This window comes from Diachasma alloeum, unplaced genomic scaffold (genome assembly GCF_001412515.2).
Source record: "Diachasma alloeum isolate Michigan unplaced genomic scaffold, Dall2.0 Dall_scaffold_78908, whole genome shotgun sequence".
Classification (NCBI taxonomy): domain Eukaryota; kingdom Metazoa; phylum Arthropoda; class Insecta; order Hymenoptera; family Braconidae; genus Diachasma; species Diachasma alloeum.
Window position 1 is genome coordinate 4,710,464 of NW_021683643.1, and position 21,435 is coordinate 4,731,898.

Below are 21,435 nucleotides of genomic sequence, written 5' to 3' on the forward strand. Positions count from 1 at the left end.
TTAGAGAATAGCCTTGGGGAAGTTTATAGCTTCCGCAAGCCTCATCGCAGTGTCTCCACGTGCCTCACGAACTTCCATTAAATTTTATCAAGTTAGAAGCAAGAAAAAAAATTTATTCTTTAAAAAAACTGTCAGAAGAAAATCGTCAACTCTTGGGTATTTTCATGTTTCTGTACTGAGTTTCACATGCAAAGGAATTTTTTAAAATAAAACGACTGGAAAATGGCTCTTTGAAAACCACCTCTTGAACACCCAGAAAAACTATTCATTTGAATCAAATAAAGTTTATGTAACACTCCGATTCCATTGAAATGTTCAATAGAAAATATTCTATAGAAAAAATCAATAGAATTCCATTTTTCTGTACTATTTGTTGCATTGAGATTTTTTTTGTAGAATGTCCTCGGCTCGAATTTCCTAAGTTGTTTTCATTTGGTTTCCTTTTCTTTCCTTTTCACGAGATCGAAGACGCGCTCCGCGCGTCTGACAATTAATAGATGTTATGTGCTTCATTACGTTATTATTTGAGTGGATTACAATCAACAAGTCCTTTCACGTATACGAATTTTTATAGTATTACTCAGGAGAAATTCGTCGGCAGCGATGAAAACTTCTATTGAAAATCCATGATTTTTTTCTTGTTGCGAATGAATGGAAATTTCCATCGAGAATTAATAGGAAATACAGCGAAAGCTGCGAAAACTTGCATTAGGAAGCGAAGATTTCTGGGATTTGCCATAGAAATCTATCGAAACTTCCACTAAAAAACCTTGAAAAAATCGTTGAAATCCATGAAAACTTCAATTGAGAATCAATACATACTCCGTTGGGAACCACGAACACTAACATTATCACCAAAATCAGTATCATTATCATCACCATGTATGCTATTTCCCTTTCAAACATTTGGGAATAAACGCGTAACATCTCCTTTTTATAGAAGAATGATGAAGAAAATCATACAAAAAAACATAGAAAAATCGAGCCCAAAAAATATACAGAAAGTATCTCAATAGAGCAAATAGTATAGAAAAATTAAATTCTATTGACTTTTTCTACAGAATATTTACTATTTACCATTTCAATAGAATCAGCCAAAAACTGATGAAAATTTTAACAGAAATCCAATAGAATCTAATAGAATTGTCTAGCCAATTCGCTCGGTTTTTCTATTAAATTTTTTGATGCGTGAATTCTCAATGATGTGGCTTTGAACACCATTCAGGGAGAAATTATTTGTGAAATAAATAAAAATTTGTGAAATAAATTGATATTGGGTAGATATTTCGGGATTCTGATTATTGAACGCTTAAGAGCAGTAGCTGAATGCGGAGATGAAGGGTTTGAATGTCTTATGCTTCGAAAAATATTCCACGTTCACGTTTCTCGGTTTTATTGGATGAGTCTTTGAATATAATAAAGGGATTTTTATTCTCTATTGAGAACATTCTACATTCTACATTGTTGGAAAATTACTCTTGAAATTTCAAGTAAAAAATCGTAAAATTGTTAACAACAAACAATTTACATGGAATTTCCATTGATCCTGTTATTGATAAATCAGTCAATGTTCTTGAATATTCAATGAAATTTGATTTCTCAGGTTCATACGACAATAAAAATGACTAAAAATCAAGAAAATTCAGGCAATTTTCCTTCTGAATTTTCAATCTGTTTCTTAATTTTTGCGATAGGTATGAAAATCCAAATTGTCATTGAAAATTCAATGATCATTCATAATGAAAAACTTAATTTTATTGAATTTTCAAGATGAATCAGAAATTCCCTGAGGAATTTAGTCTTTTTTAGCGAATTCGTTACGTTTTTCTGTGAGATATTCTCGTGTTTGTGTTCTTTCTTCTCTTTAGAAAGAATAGAATGAATTCGATTACATCCATGTATCACGATTTTGTATCGCTCGAAATATTAAGAGACGCTGAGCAAAAGTCACCCATGTGTACATGAAGTAAGTTAATTATTCCGAAATTATGAAAAAGATGACATTTCCGCTGGTGTTCCTAGGTGAATACACTCCAAGTAATGAACCCGAGCAGAGTAACCCCCTGGCTTGTAAAATTGGGGACACGTCGAAGACGAACTTGAACTTCTTATTAGTTTTTGGCCGATTCTGTTGGAACATTCTATAAAAAAACGTCAATAGAATTTGATTTTTCTGTAGAACTGATTCTACTGAAATATTTTCCATAGAATTTCTTCGGCTTCAATTTTTCCAGTTTGTTTGTTTGATTTTCTTGATGAGAAGAAAGGAAAAATAGAATGAAAAAAAAAGGAGAAAATTTGAGCCGAGGAAATTTTGTAGAAAAGATCCGAAGAGAATAAGTTACATAGAAAAATCGAAATCTAGATGATTTTTTGCATTGAACATTTTAATAGAATTGGCCAAAAACTTATCACTAATAGACTGTTCAATAGAAATCCAATCAAATTTTCTAACAAATTCGTTGGGTTTTTCTATTGAATTTTTTCGTGCGTGAAATTACCCTCACGTTCATTGAATTTTCCTGGATCAACGGAGAAAAAATTCACTATTCGTCTGGCACTTTCTCCCCCAGATACTGTGAAAAAGTACTCAAAATCGAGTTCAGTTCATAATTACTTGATTTGTTCGGTAATTTTTTTCCCACTTTCTTCTCCGTGTAATAGAATTTCTAATAGAAGTCCAATAGAATTTTATAGCAGATCCGGCTGTTTCTATAAAATTTTCGCGGGCGGGAATCATCTCTCATAGGGCGGCATGTCACTCTTATCTAGCCTCTCTTGGTATTAATAAAGATTTATTTGATCCTCTAGCCAGAAAAAATATTTCTTTTCTCCTTTTTTTGTGTCATCCGATAAAATACACACGATTTCTGAATTTCCATTGCATAAACTGAAGGCCTGCAGTACCTCCACGAAATGGAAATAGTCCACCGCGACATAAAATGTGAAAATGTTTTCCTGACAGCCAATAATAACGTGAAATTAACGGATTTTGGTTTCGCACGTTATATAATCGACTCAAGAGGTAAAAAAGTCTTGAGCGATACATTCTGCGGTTCCCTGATATACGCTGCGCCGGAAATTCTGCGAGGAGCTCCATACAATCCAAAAGCGGCAGATATGTGGTCCCTCGTGGAAGTTCCGGAAGAAAGTGGCTGACAGTTTCAGTGAGCAAGTGAAAAAGTTGGTGACAAATCTTTTGGAGCCAGAAGTTACGAAGCGTCGGACTGCGGATCAGATTATTCACGACAGCTGGATTGCCATGGATCCGAGATTAGTCGTCATCACACCTGCGGAACAAGCAGCTCTCAATAATCCTTGCTAATGCATGCTAATGTTTATTTAAAAAACAGAATATTGTATTATATTTTGAATTAATACTTTGAACATTTCATAGTTGCATAGAGACGATCAGTATCCACAAAAAAAGAGTCGATAGGTGAAGGCTCGAAGGTTGAAGAAGTCACCGTGCTCAGGGATTATAGAAAAACAGTGATATTCGCACATTTACGGGAAAGTCAATCAGTGACTTTGTGTTCGATTTATTTGATTTGGATTTTTTTACTTCGCAGACTCTGAGTGCTTCCGCTATCGATAATAGAAGTCTTCCGCGAACTTCCGACATGAATCACCTGGGGAGTATTATCGGATAGTTGTAATGATTGATAGTATAAGGTTTTGGAAAGAGAAAATATGAAAAAATAAGAGGGAATTATGAAAGAATGTCATGAAGATTGGGATTTTATGAAGCGATATTCTGGGGCTCTGGACAATGCTATTGAGGATCGAAAGAAGAATAAAGAGAAGTTCAGAAGACAATCGGTGGATTATAAACTCTCGTATTTATTCATTCGGAATGCACATTATATTACATTGTGAATTAATACTTTCAATCGCTCATAGTTGTATAGAAATGGTAGGTGAAGGCTTGAAGGTTGAAGACGTCACCACGCTCAGAGATTCTGAAAAAAAAAAGTAATATTTACATGCACGGAGAGAAATGTTCAGTAAAAATTACGGAACTCACAATTCGCTCACCGATTACGGAATTGACTCAGAAAATTTAAGTGATGGTATCGTAATTTTTCACAGGAGATTCAGGTAAAAATTACGGAACGCTTTGGAAAAATTTCGTCAGAATTCCGTAAAATTTCCTAGAACCACATTTCGCTCCGGGATTACGGAAAAGATACGTAATTTTTATTGAATATTTCTCTCCGTGTATTCATTAAGGAGTCAATTCTAATACTATTTTTAATTCCTTCGGGATGACTATTTATTTTGCTTCGCAGACTCACTGTTAGAAAATTACTCTTGAAATTTCAAGTAAAAAAGCTTGAAATTTTTAACAATGACAAAGTTCCATGAAATTTCTGTAGAATTCTTCATTGACGAATAAGTTAATTCCTTGAATATCCAAGTAATTCTCAATTTTCAGGTCCATACAGTACTAAAAAACCATGAAAATTTTGAAAATTCAGGCAATAACTTCTCTGAATTTTCAAACTATTGAAAATTCAAGCTTTCATTGGAAAATCAATGATTCTTTAACATGAAAAACCCAATTTTCTTGAATTTTTAAGATGAATGAGAAATGTAGTGAAGGTTTTCATTTCAAATTTAATTCAAACTTACAACATTGAAAATTCAGATGACATTGTGACTGAAATTTCAAAAAATTTCTAACAGTGCTTGGAGTTCTTCCGAGTTCATAGTTCATCTGTTTGCGGGAGATTCAGCGGATAGTTGAAATGATTTCACGAGATGTATGGTCAGAACATCGGTTTTTCTACTAGTTTTGGAAATAGGAATTATGAAGAATTAGAAGGAACATTATGAAAAAATTATGTGGTGTTTGAAAATGAAAAATCATGAAGAATTCTTTAATTTCCCTTTCAAGATTTTCACGGTCAGACTATATGGACCTATAAAATTGTAACAGCCTCGGTCTAACATTTCAGCGATGATCATAATCCACTTCGAAGTAAAATTTTATTGTTTCATTTTATTATTGCAACATTTACGGGACATTACCAGTGCATTCTACTGAATAAATAGTGTTTTTTTTCACAAATACTCCAGTTACAGCAACTATTGCTTGACGATTGCTTTTATTTAACCCAAAAAATGTCGGCTTTCCCGGAATTATGGTAAGTCTAATTTTTTTTCTCATTATATATGATCCACGGAATTCATATCCGTACTGATTGAAGAATTTCGAATTTTGGGAACTTCTGGTTAATTGCTTTCAGGATAATATTCGCAGTCTTAGCTGTAGCTTTGCCATTGCCTGGGGAATCTGAGCTCATGAAACCACATGTCTGTCTCACAGAGGAATGTCAAGAGATAGCGCAGATGTATGCCGAAACAATGAATGAAACCGTCGACCCATGTGAAAACTTCTACAAGTACAGTTGTGGTGGTTGGGCCAGCAAAAACCTAATTCCAGACTATGTAGCTTTCTGGGATCGTTCCATTTCCACACATCGCGCGCACGAGAAACTTCTGAAAAGTACTAAGACTCTTCTATTCTACTTTATCTTCTTTGCTCACTGAATGTGTGAATGAATGAATGAGAAAAAAAAATTAGCGGAATTAGCGAAGACTTTTAGAATCGAATTCCATCGAATTCTCTACGTTTTTCTATGAACCTTTTTTTTGCGTGCAGGTATGCTGGAGAGCCCGCCGGAAGTCACCGATATTCTTCCGATTCAGCAAGCGAAGACGTTCTATCAGTCATGTATGGACATCGGTCAGTATTCGAAAATTGTGAACTCTACTTACACTTAAGGATTTCCTACTATTTATTTAAGTTTAAGGATATCCAACTACTTTGATTATTTTTTCTCCAGTGAAATGTTTTTCTACTTTTGTAGTCGAACATCAGAGCTTTCATTTGTGCCCCATTTGACTCTAAGTTTTCGGACATTTTACAATTTTATTATTTAGACTGTGCAGGTCTGAATTTGAATCTCGACATTGAACCGTAAACAATCAATTAAGGATAATCGGGCGAGCCCGGAGGGTTAGAAAAAAAGCAACCACTTTTCTCTTTTATTTTTTACGTATTCTTTAAATGATGGAAAAGGCGTGTGCAAAGTTTCAGACTGCTGGGGAACATGGTTAATTTATTATGAATTTTTGGAAAAGTGGTCATTTAACCTGTGATCTTATGGAAATTACAAAAAAAACTGCAAAACTCAAGGAAAACAAGCAGGGGTTCTAGATTTTTTGGCCGAAGCCATCTGACCGTTACTTTATGTGTTATAACTCTTTTTCTTTTTTTCATTTCTACCAATCCAATTGGTAGTAAGCTTCCGAATGGATCTGTAATAATACTATTAAAGAAAGAAAAAAATAGAAACACCAAACCCGCTCAGATTAGATATCAACAATGTCAGTGGAAATAACTGCCTCCTGATGAAAAAACAGACAAACGGAAATATCTCGAAAACTTTGTATGAACGGGTATATATGTTTTGATTGATTCGGATAGAAGGCATCGAAACAAATATTTTGAGAACAAAAAATTGAAATCGGCTGCATAGTTTTTAAGCTATTGCACATAAAAGGTTTCCAGAGAAAGTCGAATATCTCGGAAGCTACCCATGCGATTGAGCTTATTTTCAATAGGAAGGATTGTTATCATGAGAGGAAGATTTTGTCCAAATTTTAAGTTGATATCTCAATTTTTGCACAAGCTAGAGTGATTACAAGGATTTTTATGAAAAAACAGAAAAACGGAAATATCTCGAAAACTTTGTAGGAACGACTGTATATGTTTTGATTGATTCTAATAGAAGGCATCGAAGCAAATATTTTGAAAAAAAAATTGAAATTGGTTGCGTAGTTTTTAAGATATTGCACATGAAAGGTTTTCAGACAAAGTCAAATATCTCGGAAACTACTCATGCGATTGAGCTCATTTTCAATAGGACGGATTATTATCACGAGAGGAAGATTCTGTCCAAATTTCAAGTTAATATCTCAATTTTTGTACAAGCTAGAGTAATTACCAGGATTTTTATGAAAAAACAGAAAAACGGAAATATCTCGAAAACTTGGTATGAACGGGTATATATGTTTTGATTGATTCGGATAGAAGGCATCGAAAGGAATATTTTGACAAAAAAAATTGAAATCGGTTGACTAGCTTCGAAGATATTAGCGAAAAACGATTTAAAAACGAATAGCTTTTTCTCAAAAACTATTTGATTTATCGGGCTGAACTTTTGCATAGAGTTAGTCCTCGTTAAGGTCTATAATTTGACAAAATTTCAGATCTTTTCCAAATTTTCAATTTTCCAAAAATCGACCACCGCAAAGGTGGCAATGGACATTGACACCGACAGACATGGTCGCCAAACTTCGTATTTTTATGTTTCAGACCATTCTACATCATTTCCAATCAAAATTGAAAAATGTGAAAACAGCACCATTACAATACTTCCATTCGGAAGCAAAAAACAAGGCGAATATTTTGAAAAAAAAAAAGTGAAATCGGTCCACTAGTTTTCGAGATATTACACATAATCGACTTTCATAAAAAATAGAATATCTCCGGAACTGCTGGACCGATTCAGCCCAGTTTCAATCCCAACCGTTCTTATCATAAGACGGAGATCCGGTCCAAATTTCAAGTTGATATCTCCATTTTTGCGAAGGCTAGAGAGCGTACAACGATTTTTTGAAAAATACAGATAAGTAGAAATATCTCGAAAATTTTGCAGGTACGGCCATATAGGTTCTGATACTTCTGATTTTTCTCATACAATTCAATTAGCAAATTTAATGATTGAAAATGGTTGGATGTATAGAGTGTGATCTGTACCAAACTGTAAAAGATGCTTGGATATCCTTAACGTATATCCCTATAAAACGTGTTTTTCTTAAAATTGTCCCCATGTTTTTCATAGATAATGTTTCAAATAGTCCGCAGTTATTGAAGAAATGCTAACTAGCTGTACTACACAGTTTAGGAGATGATAAATAATAATGCGGACTCCTAGCGTGCGAGGCCTAGGTCAAACGGTGGTTATGTGTCCCACCGAACTCGATTTTTCCGTTTTATGAGAAAAAAATTCCTACCATGTTCTTGAAAAACTAATCCGTGATAGATCGATAAATTCGGAATACGCTGAATTTTTTGTAAAATTTTGTACTACATAGTTTCTGCAATATTTAACTGTAAAAAATGTAAATTTCGTGCAATTCCTTATTTGATTCAAAAAATTAATTAACAAATAATTTCTTACTTGATTCAAACAGTTATTGTTGCCTGCATCAACAACACATGAGCATAGAAAAACTCAATAGCTTATGAGAATGCAACAAATTAAATTATTTACAAGTTTTTTCGGAATTCCATAGGGACTAACTTTTGGGTCCGATTGTCTTGGGATATATCTTAAGGGGAACAGGAACCCCTATGTCTGTATGAGCTTTTTGAATTGTGTTTTTTCATACAATTATTAATTATACACACAATACTATTATTAATTATATATGAAACGACTGTATCCACTCGACCATTGCTTTATTGAGTCAATGAAGTAGTTTCATAAATAAAAAATACTAATTGCCGGAGAACACACAATTCTATAAGTTCCTATAAACACAGGGATTCCACCTTAAGTGGTTTCGCCTTAAGGGAAAGGTTCTTTTTAACCCTAGACTGGTCACCATGCGAGGGAATTGCCGCAACACGTCGTTTTATTCACCTTGCCATCGACTGTTTGACCGGAAAAATTTGAGAAAAATTGAATTCGTCAATTGAAGTATCTGGAAAATTCTAGTATTTTTTTTTCAATACTGTATCCTTAATTCTGGGAGAAATAAAAATTTCCAACAGGTGAACAATTTTTTCCCGTGTTAAATGAAATTGCCTGTTGGGCGACGTTGCTGGGAACTCGCTAAACGCGCCTGGGAAGTGTAGAGTGGATTCGGCAACGCTGGAGCCTAAATAACACGGCGGCACTCTCCCGCGAAGGTGACTAAAGTCGCATTTTCCCGTCAGGTGACCAGACTAGGGTTAAGGGCAGACTACTATGAGTTTTAAAAGTCGTGGGTTATTGGAGTGAGACTTAATACGTTGAAGATCGATTATATAGATCTGAAAACGAATAATTAGTGCAAAAAACAATTTTTTTATTGTTCGTTTACCCGACAACGCTTAAAATGCCAAAAACAGTCCAGGGCCTCCAATTTTTGAGCTACGAAGGATTTTGTTTTTTCAAAACTTTCGGAAAAATATGTGAAATAACAATTACGACCTAATTTTTTTTAAATTCGCCTCTTACAGGGCTAAATTTGCTTTTTTTGTTTTTTTTACACAAATAGTGAATTTTTTATATAAAAAAAAAACGAAATCAGCTGTGTAGGAGTCGAATTCCAAAAAACCGGCTTGTAATTGTTGTTCCACTCATTTTTTCGAAAATTTTGAAAAAAATTCTTTTATAGCTCAAAAATTGGAGGCCCCGGATTATTTTTAGCATTTTAAGCGTTTTCGAGAAAACGAACAATAAAAAAAAATTTTTTTTTTGCACTAACTATTTCTTTTCAGATCTATATAATGGATCTTCAACGTATGAAAAGTCTCACTCCAATAACCCACGACTTTTAAAACTCATAGTAGTCTCCCCTTAAGGGGTAATACAGAAGTCTTCCATTTCCTCGAAATTTTCAAACAAATTTCATGCTCAAAGTTATTAATATTTTCAACATTCAAAGCGCATAGACCTTCATCATCGCCTCCTGGAGATTAATGTGTTTTTATTTGTAAAAATATCGATAACTTTTAACAGAAAATTTGTTCAAAAACTTCGAAAATTAACGGCATGCTGCTACCCCTTAAACCTAGATTGGTCACCATGCGAAGGGATTGCCGCAACGTGTCGTTTTTTTCGTCTTGTCACCGGCTGGTTGACCGGAAGAATCCGAAAAAATTTGAATTCGTCAATTAAAGTATCTGGAAAATTTTAGTATTGTTTTTTTAATATTACATCCCAAATTCTGGAAGAAAAAAAATTATTTCCAACAGTTGAACAATTTTTTCCTATGTTAAATGAAATTGCCCGTTGCGCGACGTTGCTGGAAACTCGTTAAACGCGCTCGGGCAGTGTAGAATGAATTCGGCAACGCTGGAGCCTAAATAACACGGCGGCAAATCCCCGCGGAGGTGACCAGAGTCGCAAGTTTCCGTCAGGTGACCAAACTAGGGTTAAAGTAGCTCTACCCCTACGGCTGGAGTCATTGAGTCTATTTCACAAAAAATACATTCTAAAAATCAGTATTTCTAGCTCTAAATTATTAAAATAAATCATAGAGGTCATGAGCATAAGCATTATCTTATCTCAATTTTTTTTAAATAAAGTGCACATAAGCAGTTTTTCAATTGACTAGCTTGCAAATAACTGTGACAACGCCGTACGATCATACGGGAAGTTGGAGACGAGCGGAGCGGGCGCCATCACATGGTCATTGTTGTCATGTCTATTCCTGTTGCCAGTATTATTAATAATAAAAAAAACTAAACGATAAATCGTTATCCAACAGGTCCCAATATTTTTTATTATTTTTTTCTCGTTTTTAGGAAAAAAATTAGATTTTAATCTTTGTTTTAACCGGAGTTGTGATAAATTCAGCGTTTTTCACATAAGACCCTGTGTTAAATAATGGATTTTCAACATTTCCTTTTAGAAAAACTTGAACGACAATTAAATGAAAAAAATTACGATTCCGAATCACACCGAGTTGTTAGGCGATTTGTTGTAGTTTTAAAAAATCTTTGAATTGAAATATAACCCCAAAAGGGTAGAGCTACTTTAAAAGAATATACTTTCGCTTCGTTCATTGTAGCTGCTCGTAATGCAAGTATAGTCAATACTATCGCATCATTTCTTGAGAGCAATGGTGGCTGGCCAATGGCCATGAATTTTCATGACTGGAAGGAAGATGACCGTTCATGGCAAGAAGTCGATGCCAATTTCGAAAATTTGACAACTTATTACGCATTCTACAATTTTATTGGCGCAAAAGGGCCCTGGGTGAGTTCATGAAAAGAATCCTAGATTGATTAACGTAATCATCAAACTTCTAGCTGCGCATGCTTCCCCCCATGGACAATGAGATTCTCAATAATTCCAAAATTTTATATCTTGTCGACTTAATCATTCGTCATAATCACGCCAATGTTTCTGCGGCGCAACTAAAGAGTGATATCGACGATCTATTTATTTTTGACCAGAAATTGGGAGAGGTAATGAATTTAAATTGTTATCACGTCTCTTTCAATTTTCCCTAGGCCTTCAGGTAACTGAAGGTGACAAATTTATCTCGGGCCTTTTTAATGGATAAGATCATTTTTAGGCAAGAGAGAATGGAAGCCAGTGGAAGTTGCAGTTGCAGAATCTTACAACATTTATTCTCGAATGGGAAAAGAAAATTCAATCAGAACCTGATCCAAAAACTGTGGTAGAATATTAAATCCTACTAAAACTTTTCTAAAAATGAATGAAGGAGGGAATCCGCATGATTTTCCCTTCTTTTTTTCATTTGACGTTTGGGACCTCAAATAGTTGATTTTTCATCCAAAAACTTTTTATATGAATCCTCATGACATGATCTTCCTAGTGCATAATTATTTGTCAGATGACGCAATTTTTTTTTTATTTCTGCCGTTTTGCTAGCAATATGTTATAATGAATTCGTGCGCAAAGATATTCGGAAGGACTGCTCCATGCAAGTTCCCTGTGTCATATATCCCGTGAGGGCATGACAAGATCACAAATCATTTGAATTCGCATGTGCAGTTTCTTTTCGAGGGACACACCGCAGCGCGTTGTTTTTCTTAAATTACAATTGCCTGCCTAACCGGAAAAATTGAAAATAATTCGACTTTTTCAATTAAAGTATCTAATAAATTATAACAGCTTTTAGGAAAACAATTCCCGAAATTCAGATGGGAAACAAAATATTTCCAATAGATGAATTATTTTTTCTCACGTTAAGGATATCTCAGTACAGTAGAGGCTTCGTATGAGTTACCTTAAAGACAGTAGGAGAGTGGAAACCCGGGAACCCCTGTGCCCCCACTATGCGCGCCCATAGAGAGGAGAAGAATAGGGATCGACGGGTTTCAAATAAGATACCTCGCTCGTTGTGCCCGAATTAAATGAAATTTTCATTTTTACTGAATGAAAATCGATAACTTATCAATTTATATGTGTTTAATGTTTTAAATTTGTATCGCTCGCGTTCCCCTTTCTCTCTAAACATAACCCCGCGTGATAGAAGGGCAGCTGATGTTGGTGGACTCGAGAAGAATCGCAGACGAAAAATTACGATTTTTCGATGGGAAAAATGTAAAAAAAATCGATGTATATTTCCATCACTTGAAAAAAGTGGTGTGACCCCCCTTAAGGTCATTGGACCCTCCTCACTTTGTTCGTCCCTCCCATTTGATTCTTAACCCTTCTGTAGTCGCACGCCTTCGCCGCACGTCGTTGGTCGCGTTGTAAGCGCTGCGCGGTCCGCACATTCTCCAGCGCACTGTTGCCAGAACCATACGACACTATAAACATATCACTGGCCAGCGACTCCCCCCTCCGCATACGTTGCTTGGGACTATCACAAGGGTCGGCAACACCGCTAGCCGCTAACCGCACTTGACAAAAAAATTAATTGAGAAAAAATTGTCAGTGCAAGGCAATCCTACCGTGTTTAATTTCATCAGGATACATCATTTGAGGAACTCGTAAATACGCAAAGCGTAATTCATCACATTTTTAGAGATATCGTGAAAATAACTTAAACGGCGGCGTTCCGACCACAGCGCGACCACTGAAGGGTTAACACCGTTTGATCCTTATAACTACTCTCTCCCCGTTGAAAAATGACCGGGGCCATAAGTATCTTATAAGAAGCCCACGGAATATAAACATGTGGGTATATTTTTAAAAGATAAAACAGCTGAATAATTCTAAACACTTTAATCGAAATAGTTTATGTACAATTGTTTATTTTAAAAAAACACTTTAAGAAAAACGGTTAAATCGTCTAATGCCTCTGACGAGGACTTCGTCTACTTCTACGTCTTCGACTTCGATGTTCGTCTAATAGTTCCCGACAATGAACTGCACTCCCCGTTGCACCCTCATCCCTTAAATGTACACCTTTGTTCCTCCTAGCGTTCCCCCACTACCACGCAATTTCTGGGCCTCACTCGCCATTTCCATATTTGGAAGTTTTCCCGAAACGTGGCAGCGTAGGTCAGCTAGGGGGTCGTGCGTCATCGATGAGGATGCTACAGCGTTATCGTAATAAAACAATAAAACTCTACGTCTAGACTTAATCCTACGTCTCGTCTTAATCCTAACTTAATAAAATACCCTAATAAAATATTTTCCTTAACGCCTGAAATACTTTACAATGTAACTACCATCGCGTAGTTCCTCAACGTATAAAAGTGCCGGGAGTAGGGGTAGGCCTCGACCACTCGGAACGCGAGGTATCTTATAGAGAGGTATCTAATACGAAGCCTCTACTGCACTTCTCTCCACTGGGTAGAGAGAGAAAGTCACAGTTCGAATGCAACTGTAGTAAAACACGGATTCTTTCACTAATTCAGTAATTTCGAAGCTCTGAGATTATTACTCGATACAGGTAAACTGGAAAGAAATGATTCAACGTTGGGCCTTTACCACCCGTGAAATACCCGGTGGTATAACGCTGGAAATCGATAGAAAATATTACTTTTCGTTGCCAGAAATATGGAGGAACACCACTAAACGAACAATTGGTAATCAATTATTCAATCTTCTCCCATCAATATCTGATAATATCCCACGGAGAGAAATATTCAATAAAATTACGTATCTTTTCCGTAATTCCGCTGCGAAATGTGGTTGTAGGAAATTTTACGGAACTGTCACTGAATTTTTCCGGAGCGTTCCGTAATTTTTATTTGAATCTCCTGTGAAAAATTACGACATCGTCCCTTACATTTTCTGAGTCGATTCCGTAATCGGTGAGTGAATTGTGAGTTGCGTAATTTTTTTCGAACATTTCTCTCCGTGTCAACGATACTCGTTGTAAAGAGTGGTAGATCCAGATATGAAGCATATCTACACTGATAGAAAAAATGGAACGATTCAGTTGCACCAAACGAGCCTTCTTAACTGTTCCCGTGATTCGTTAATAGTTAACGAATCGTGGTAATAGTTAAAAAGTCTCGTTTGTTCGACTAAACCGTTCTATCAGTGTATAGGATCGTCCCACTGTCATTATCGGAATCTTTCGTAGGATTTCTTGAGCCCTCAACCGGAAAATTTTGAGAAATTCGGATTTCTCGGAAAATTCTATGAGGCAAAACATTCTGCAAGCATTTTGTAAGATGACCAGGATTTTTATAGAATACTTTCCTACGGAAAATTTTTCTCGAAAGTTTTTCAATGTGAAACCTTAATTCCTGTAAATAAGGCGAATTTTGCAAATTAAGTCGATGATATTATTCTATAAGCAGTTTTCATACCTGATGTAAATGTAATAATAATCTTCTCATATTTTCTATAACAATATAATAGCGAAATTTGTTGCAGTAAATTACATCCACTGGCAATTTGTGAATCGCATTTTTGGTGAGGCCCCCAAAGAAACAGGTGATGAAGATTCCGAGTTGGATAAATTGCTCCGGTTAGTCAGACCAATTACAATTGAGTATAATTTTCAATTACCATAATGAGTTTGAAAATTCAAGCTATCATTCAAGGATCAATAATCGTTTCACATGAGAAACTCAATTCTGTTGAATTTTCAAGGTGAATAAAAGAACTATTAATAATTTGATATTAAATTGCATTCAATTTCACAACGTTAAAATTTCAAATGCAACTGTTGCTAGAATTTCCAAAAATTTTCAACAGTGTAGGGTGTGATATTGTGGGGCCTCATAGGTGATACTTATAACTTCATAAATTCTAGTTGGCTGGATTGTATGAACGCAACGACAATGTACGAGGCGCATGCACATTGGTTTGTCGAACATTACTTCACGGAGACCAACCAAAAAGCAGTAAATATTATTCCGAGAAGATATCAATTTTCATTATCACCAGAAGTTCAATAATCCTGGTGCTTTCAGGTACAAGAAGTCGTGAAGTATATTAAAGAAGGGTTCATATATCAAATTGAAAAATCCAATTTGATGGACAATTCTTCTAAATCGGCCCTAAAGAGGAAACTCGAAAAAATGGAAATTCTCATTGGCCGTCCAGATTGGATTCAAAATAGAACAGAAATTGAAAGCTACTATGAAAATGTATGTAAGAAATCTATGAAACAAGAAATCTATGACAACTTTAATAAAAAAGTATGTGGAATTTAACTTCATTAATATATGTAGCTCAATATTGGTGATGACTATGTGACTAATCGTTTGAATTTTCGGAGATTTGAGAAGAAGTACGGCTCCTTGGCCGCTGAACGCTCCGAATCGTCTAGGTAATGAAATCTTATGCGTTAGTGATATCTGGACGCACAAAAAATCATAGAAAAATTTAACATATTCCCTAGAGAATTTTCCAGGACTGGATTTTAGCCAATCACAGCGCAGTATTCGAGGGCACGATACTCTTTTGTTATCAAATTTTTTCGGAAATTGCACACTAGTTTCTGGAAATTCCATCTGATAATTGCATAGTAGCTTTTCATTTATTTCTAACCAATTGGGTGTTTTGCTGGAAGAAGCCCTCGAATACTGTGCTCCGCTTGGCCAAAATTCAGTCCCGAAAAATTCTCCGCCGAATACCCCTCGACCTTCAAAATTAATCGCAATATTTCCCTCGAACTTCCCTGCAAAGAAACAAAAGTGTCAATTTTGCAGAAAAATAAATTAAAATGAAATGAAAATAAATTTTAGCCTGCAAAACTTGACACATTCATTTGTTTCCAATGAAGCTATCGGGAAATATTCCGATAATTTTGAAGGTCTCGGGGTATTATAACTGAAAATTCTGCTACATTTTTATTGGAGATCTGTTGGAAATTCTATTCATTTTTCGTTGATTCTATTGAGAAATGAAATCCAGCTGTCCTGCGAGCTTTCGCCAATGGAAAAATTTTTACAGTAAAAATGAATAGGTTTCGATCGTCCATTTCTATAAAAAAGTTGCAGTGCTTTTCAATAGAAGATCAATTGAAATCCAATACACTGAGAAAAAAAATATTTTTGCCGAATATCCATTTACTTGGGAGAAGTATTTATTTTAAAATCATTAAAGCATTCTGGGGGTTGGAAACAACCTAAATTATTCAATTGGAAAATGTTCGCGGGCACCCCCTCAACCCCCCAAAAAAGATTGGACTAATTCGAAGTAAGGCAAAGGGGTGATCGGGGGTGGAAACCCAAATTTTTAGATTTTTCTAGTAAAAAAAAAAAATATGTTCATTGCAGAGGTTGGAACCTGCCTAAATTTTTCAATTGGAAAATGTTTACGGAAGATGTTTACGAAAGCCGAAAAATAACATGTTAGTTACGACCTTGAGTGAATTCCCTCAATAATTATGAAAATAAAAAAAATTCTGAAAAATGAATAATCATTGCAGGATTTCTAGAGCAACATGATTGTCATAATTGAAACCTAATCAGGCTCGCCTGGGAATGACTAGATTGGAGAAACACGATTTAAATAAAAGAAAAGCTTCTCTCAAGTAAATGAATATTTGGCAAAAATAATTTTTTTCTCTGTGTAGATTTCTCTAGCGAATCAGCTAGCTGTTTTCTACGAAATGTTTTCGTATGTGTGAGAAAATGAACTTTCATTCTTATTGGAATCCTATCCTTTTTAGATGGTTCATGCACATACTGCAGCCGACAGCTGCGTACCACCGTGATTGGAATGTTGCCAGTAAGTGCAGATACGATATAATATTTCCATGCCAATTAATATGTCGATTGATGAGGCGAAATTTGTTTGATCCATAATCGTGGCTTCTCAAATATACTGCATTCTAGATATCCCAGCAGGATTTTTTCACCTACCTTTTTTCAACTCAGAGGCACCTGAGTGAGTAGACAATACGTTAATTAGAGAACAAAAAAAAAAGATTTTTCCATGCCCTGTTTCATTTCTGGCATAACATTGTTTTTTTAAATGACAACACCACTCAAATCGAATAACTAATAATATTTTTCTACAGTTTCGTAAATTACGGAGCGTTAGGAAACACTATCAGCCATGAGATAGGTCATGGCTTTGATAACCAGGGTAGGTTCGAATAAATGATAATACGCTTTTTGATCCGTGGACAAAATTTCCGCTACAAACTTCCCCAAAAAACCGAAAACAATTTTCTCAGCGCCAATTGGATTGTTGACATGTGATCTGCCGACAAGTTAGTCTCATTGCATTATATCCGTCCGTAAATTATTCGATATTCCACGTATTTACGGATGGTAAATTGTAACTAGCGAGGTTTCCCGATGTCCCTCTCTCTTTTCGATTCGAATCAAACTCACTATTTGACGACGTATCCCCATTTTTATTATCACCAGTAGCCGCATTACTTTAACCGAAATTTACTCTCCTCAGCGTTGAGACCTGTGATTTATACACTCAGTACCATTGTTTGTGAGCTCATGATGCCCAATTTGAACCCTTGAATGCTTGGAATTTTAAATTAGTATCATTCGTGATTATGTGTTAAATGGAATCTCAGTAAATGGTTGTACTGTATATTTATCAATTAATGGAAGTAGCATGGTTCCATCAATCAAGGGCAATTTGCTTGCTAAAGAGGCGGAAGCATTATAATTTCATGTAAAATGCGAGTTATCAAATTGAAAATTGCGAACTAAACGTTATCGATCTATTCAGTAGCGAAGTGGTCAAACGGTACAAGTCAATCTTGAATATTGACCAGTTTTCAATGAATATCTCAGAATCTAAGGTAGATAGCAAAATTTTTATTATAACCTTTTTTGTAGAGCCGATTGAGAGCTACAACAAATGTAATTATGAAAATTTCGTTATTTGCCTTAGATTGGGAAATATTCTTCAAAAATCCGCCTGGGAGATGCGTCGACTTAAACCGTTTTTCCACTTCGCTATGGAATTCTGATTTACGTTTTTTTTGCACTTAAGATTGCTTCAAAAGGGAATGAAAATTGAATGAAACAACCGGATAATTTAACGGCAGATATTTTGCACCTCAGGAATAATGGGTGTGGAGGAAATTGTCGTTGTTTTTGTTGCAAAAATTTTTTTCACGAATGAAATGTTACGGAACTTTTGCATAAATTAAGTCAAATCAGCATAGACATTGACTTATTCATGGTTTCATGGTCAGGAATAAGAGATAGAACATCAACTAGAAACCCTGTACGAGATTACTTTATGCTTTTTAACTACAAGATTCAACTAGAATGCATTGAGGATCAATTCAGAAACTATTTCAAATCGGATTCGATGGTTGCTCAAACAATGAGTGAAAATGTCGCGGATTTAATTGCAACTCAACTAATGTTGGCTTCTTACGACCGTGCGAAACAGGCTGGGAAGGCGAATGTGACAGTGAAGCTCCCAGGGTTCGAAAAGTTTACTGATGACCAAATGCTCTTCATCGCTTTTGCTCAGGTAAAAATACGCTACCGATTCAGAGTGAATCATCAATTGGTTTTCACGCAGGGGAGGGTAAAGCGGATCGCGCGGCAAAACGGACTCCTGAGACAGAAAATTAATAATATTTGTTTTAATTGGTGTTTTTGTTTATTGGATTTATGGGTAGGATTGAATAAATAACTGTGAATTTAATTTGACTGTGACTCTTTATTCAGTCATACGTAGAAAATACATCTCGATCTTTACTCTAACTCCGGCTGTCGGAGACTAACTTCAGAAAAATAAGGACCAGTACATTGGACCACTTGGAACGCATTTTCTCTTTGTCCTTTGTTCTATGTTTTGTTCGTAGTATTCGTAGTCGCCCGCCATGTGGTCGCCACGTAATATAAACCCAGTTTTAAGAACCTCAGTCTGAAGAATTTGATGTGGTGACACTGAAATGTGTCAAGCTGTGTAGAGATTGATTTTTGAATACTATTTCGTTCCATGAAATTAAATATTGCTTTTGTTTTTTTGTTTTGCTTCTATTCGGAAGCAAAAACAAAACCATTTGTGGTTTGAGGTGATCAGCAAATTTGATCAAATTGCGCTTCAACGACACTTATTGTCTATAAAAACCCTGTGATTAGGATCCAAGAAACTCACTTTTAATTCAACACATTCAGTGTTCCTCATTTGAAAAAAAGAAAAAAAAATTACCAATTTTCAGTCAGTGGTCCGGGCTGCCTTAGGGATCCGTTTTGCCCTACTCTCCCCTATACCTGGGCTTTTTTCATTCTCAAGAGCTTATTTTTTCAGACACACTGTCAAGTTACACCTGACAACTATAAAGATGAATCTGACGTACACAGTCCACCGGAACTTCGGGTAAATGTTGGTGTTAGTAATGTTCCAAGATTTGGCGCAGCTTTCAGTTGTACAGTGGGAAGTCCCATGAATGCGGCGAAAAAATGTACCATTTGGGAAAAAAGAAGTTCCTCTTTGAATGACGACAGATGACTTATTATTTTTCGCGACATTGCTTTTTGGATGAGCTTTAGAAGAAAAATGTGTTAGAATATAAGTTTCAATTTTGAGAATTGATTTGAGGAAATTATGCGTACAAAAACGAATCGACGTAGAGAGTGCTGGAGAGTTAATATAAACATAAACAATGACTCCATAGGGAGCAAGAACTGAGAGTTCTTTGTCGTTAGGTGACGATATACCTTTGGTCTTTTTGACTAGTTTTTAGTCTGCTGGAGCAGTCCGTAGAGTACAGACATTTCTTCCTCGTGCGATATTAATGAATAAAGAAAAGGAAAAGTTAATTCACTGCATTTTAATTATTATTTCATAACCTATTTCCATTAAAATGTAGTAGATTATTTATAGTTCTCCGGCAATTTTGAGAACTTATGAATTGTGTACAAATGATGTCTTTCACTTTATCAAAAATATTGGTAATATATGGTAGCATAGTAGGCTCATATTTTTCAGATTTACCGATAGGTAAATATTAAAGTTTGTATCTTAATCTTGAAGTAATTCAATTCTTTATTTTCTTGATACAAAAGTTTTTCTTTGTTTTACATCTACACATGCCTCCCTCCTTCTTCACCATATAGAACCGAGTCTCCTCTCTCCTCCTCAGAATAACAACAATGATTTTAAAAAGGTCAAATAATCATAACAAAATTGCGTTGCGCCTCAACCTCAAGTAAACAATAACGAACAGGTAAGCAGATCTTGCCAGAAGCCAACGCGGACATCTACACCGTTTTGAAACATTTTTAAGAACATTCGCAAATAATTTAAGAAAATTTTCACAAATGACAACATATCACCTTTCGTTGGTCCGCATCCACTCGCATTCCCGATGTTCCTCACAGTCTCTCCCATCCCTGTTGGAGCCATTTTAATCCAACGGCGCGAACGATGAGTACTGGAGTTAATACACCACAACACCAGGTGACCCCTATAGACGAATCAGCTACCAGTATAAGCAATCCTTCGAGAGCTGTGCCAGGCAGCTCGCTGGTCTCGATCTCGCAGCCACACAATTCAAAGGTACCCAATCTCAGTTTGCACGCCTCAGAAGGAATAACCCGTAACCAATTTTCTAATCGCTTGAAAACCCACAACCAGCAGACAATCAAATTCTACGCCAGCGGCAGCAAGAACAGGGAGAATCATCAGATACGGATTTTGAAGCGAGTGGGCCTTCGAGTGATGAAATTACAGACGCTCGGCGAAATCAGGGACAAGTGCTAACGGATATCTAGTCGAATAAAAGGACTGTCCACAATCCGGTCAATAATGATCTGGGAAGCCATCCCACACTCCAGTTCCCAGCCTCACGTAACCCAGATCGACAACATCTTCATGTACCCGATTTATCTACTCCACGCGATAACGTCAGAAACGAGCTCCCACAAGATGCACGTGTCCCCCAAAGGCAGGTAGCTGAAGATATAGTAAACCGTCATGAAATAAGGATACCAAATCTCCCTCAAAATATTTCTGAAGGTCATCACGCTCTACCAGATCACGCTCAAGGATGTTGCGTTTACTGTGCTCAAACTTTAGAGGTTCTGAACCGCCAAGTCACAGAGATTCTTCAGCATTTGCCTCGTGACCAGCAAGGTCGCAGAGTGACGAATGAATTGAATTTACTACCTGTTCTTCCATTCAATGAAAGGGGGGCACTTGTGGAATTTAGCCAGTCTCTTCAACAAAATCAAGCAATTCGTGAACAATTCGGAGCTCTCATCACAAAGCTCGGTGGAGCGAATTATAAGCAAGCTGTTAGCATCGCCGTGGAGTAGCTAATGAC

The 21,435-nt window shown here is 36.0% G+C and overlaps 1 protein-coding gene and 1 pseudogene across 1 annotated transcript; both read left to right on the top strand.

The window, feature by feature from the left end:
* The first annotated feature begins 1,997 nt into the window (after positions 1-1,997).
* On the top strand, positions 1,998-4,014 carry LOC114841671 (annotated as a pseudogene).
* A 1,076-nt stretch (positions 4,015-5,090) lies between these two features.
* Positions 5,091-19,930, top strand: LOC107047920 (membrane metallo-endopeptidase-like 1; the record flags this gene model as incomplete). The annotated part of the gene is given in 16 exon segments (XM_015270842.1): positions 5,091-5,150; positions 5,253-5,512; positions 5,669-5,752; positions 10,858-11,045; positions 11,099-11,257; positions 11,368-11,472; positions 13,663-13,798; positions 14,598-14,691; positions 14,980-15,070; positions 15,140-15,316; positions 15,401-15,498; positions 16,846-16,904; positions 17,012-17,063; positions 17,197-17,264; positions 18,346-18,632; positions 19,419-19,930. Coding segments are annotated over 16 exon segments (2,082 nt in total). The 3' UTR covers positions 19,620-19,930.
* Positions 19,931-21,435: the final 1,505 nt, after the last annotated feature.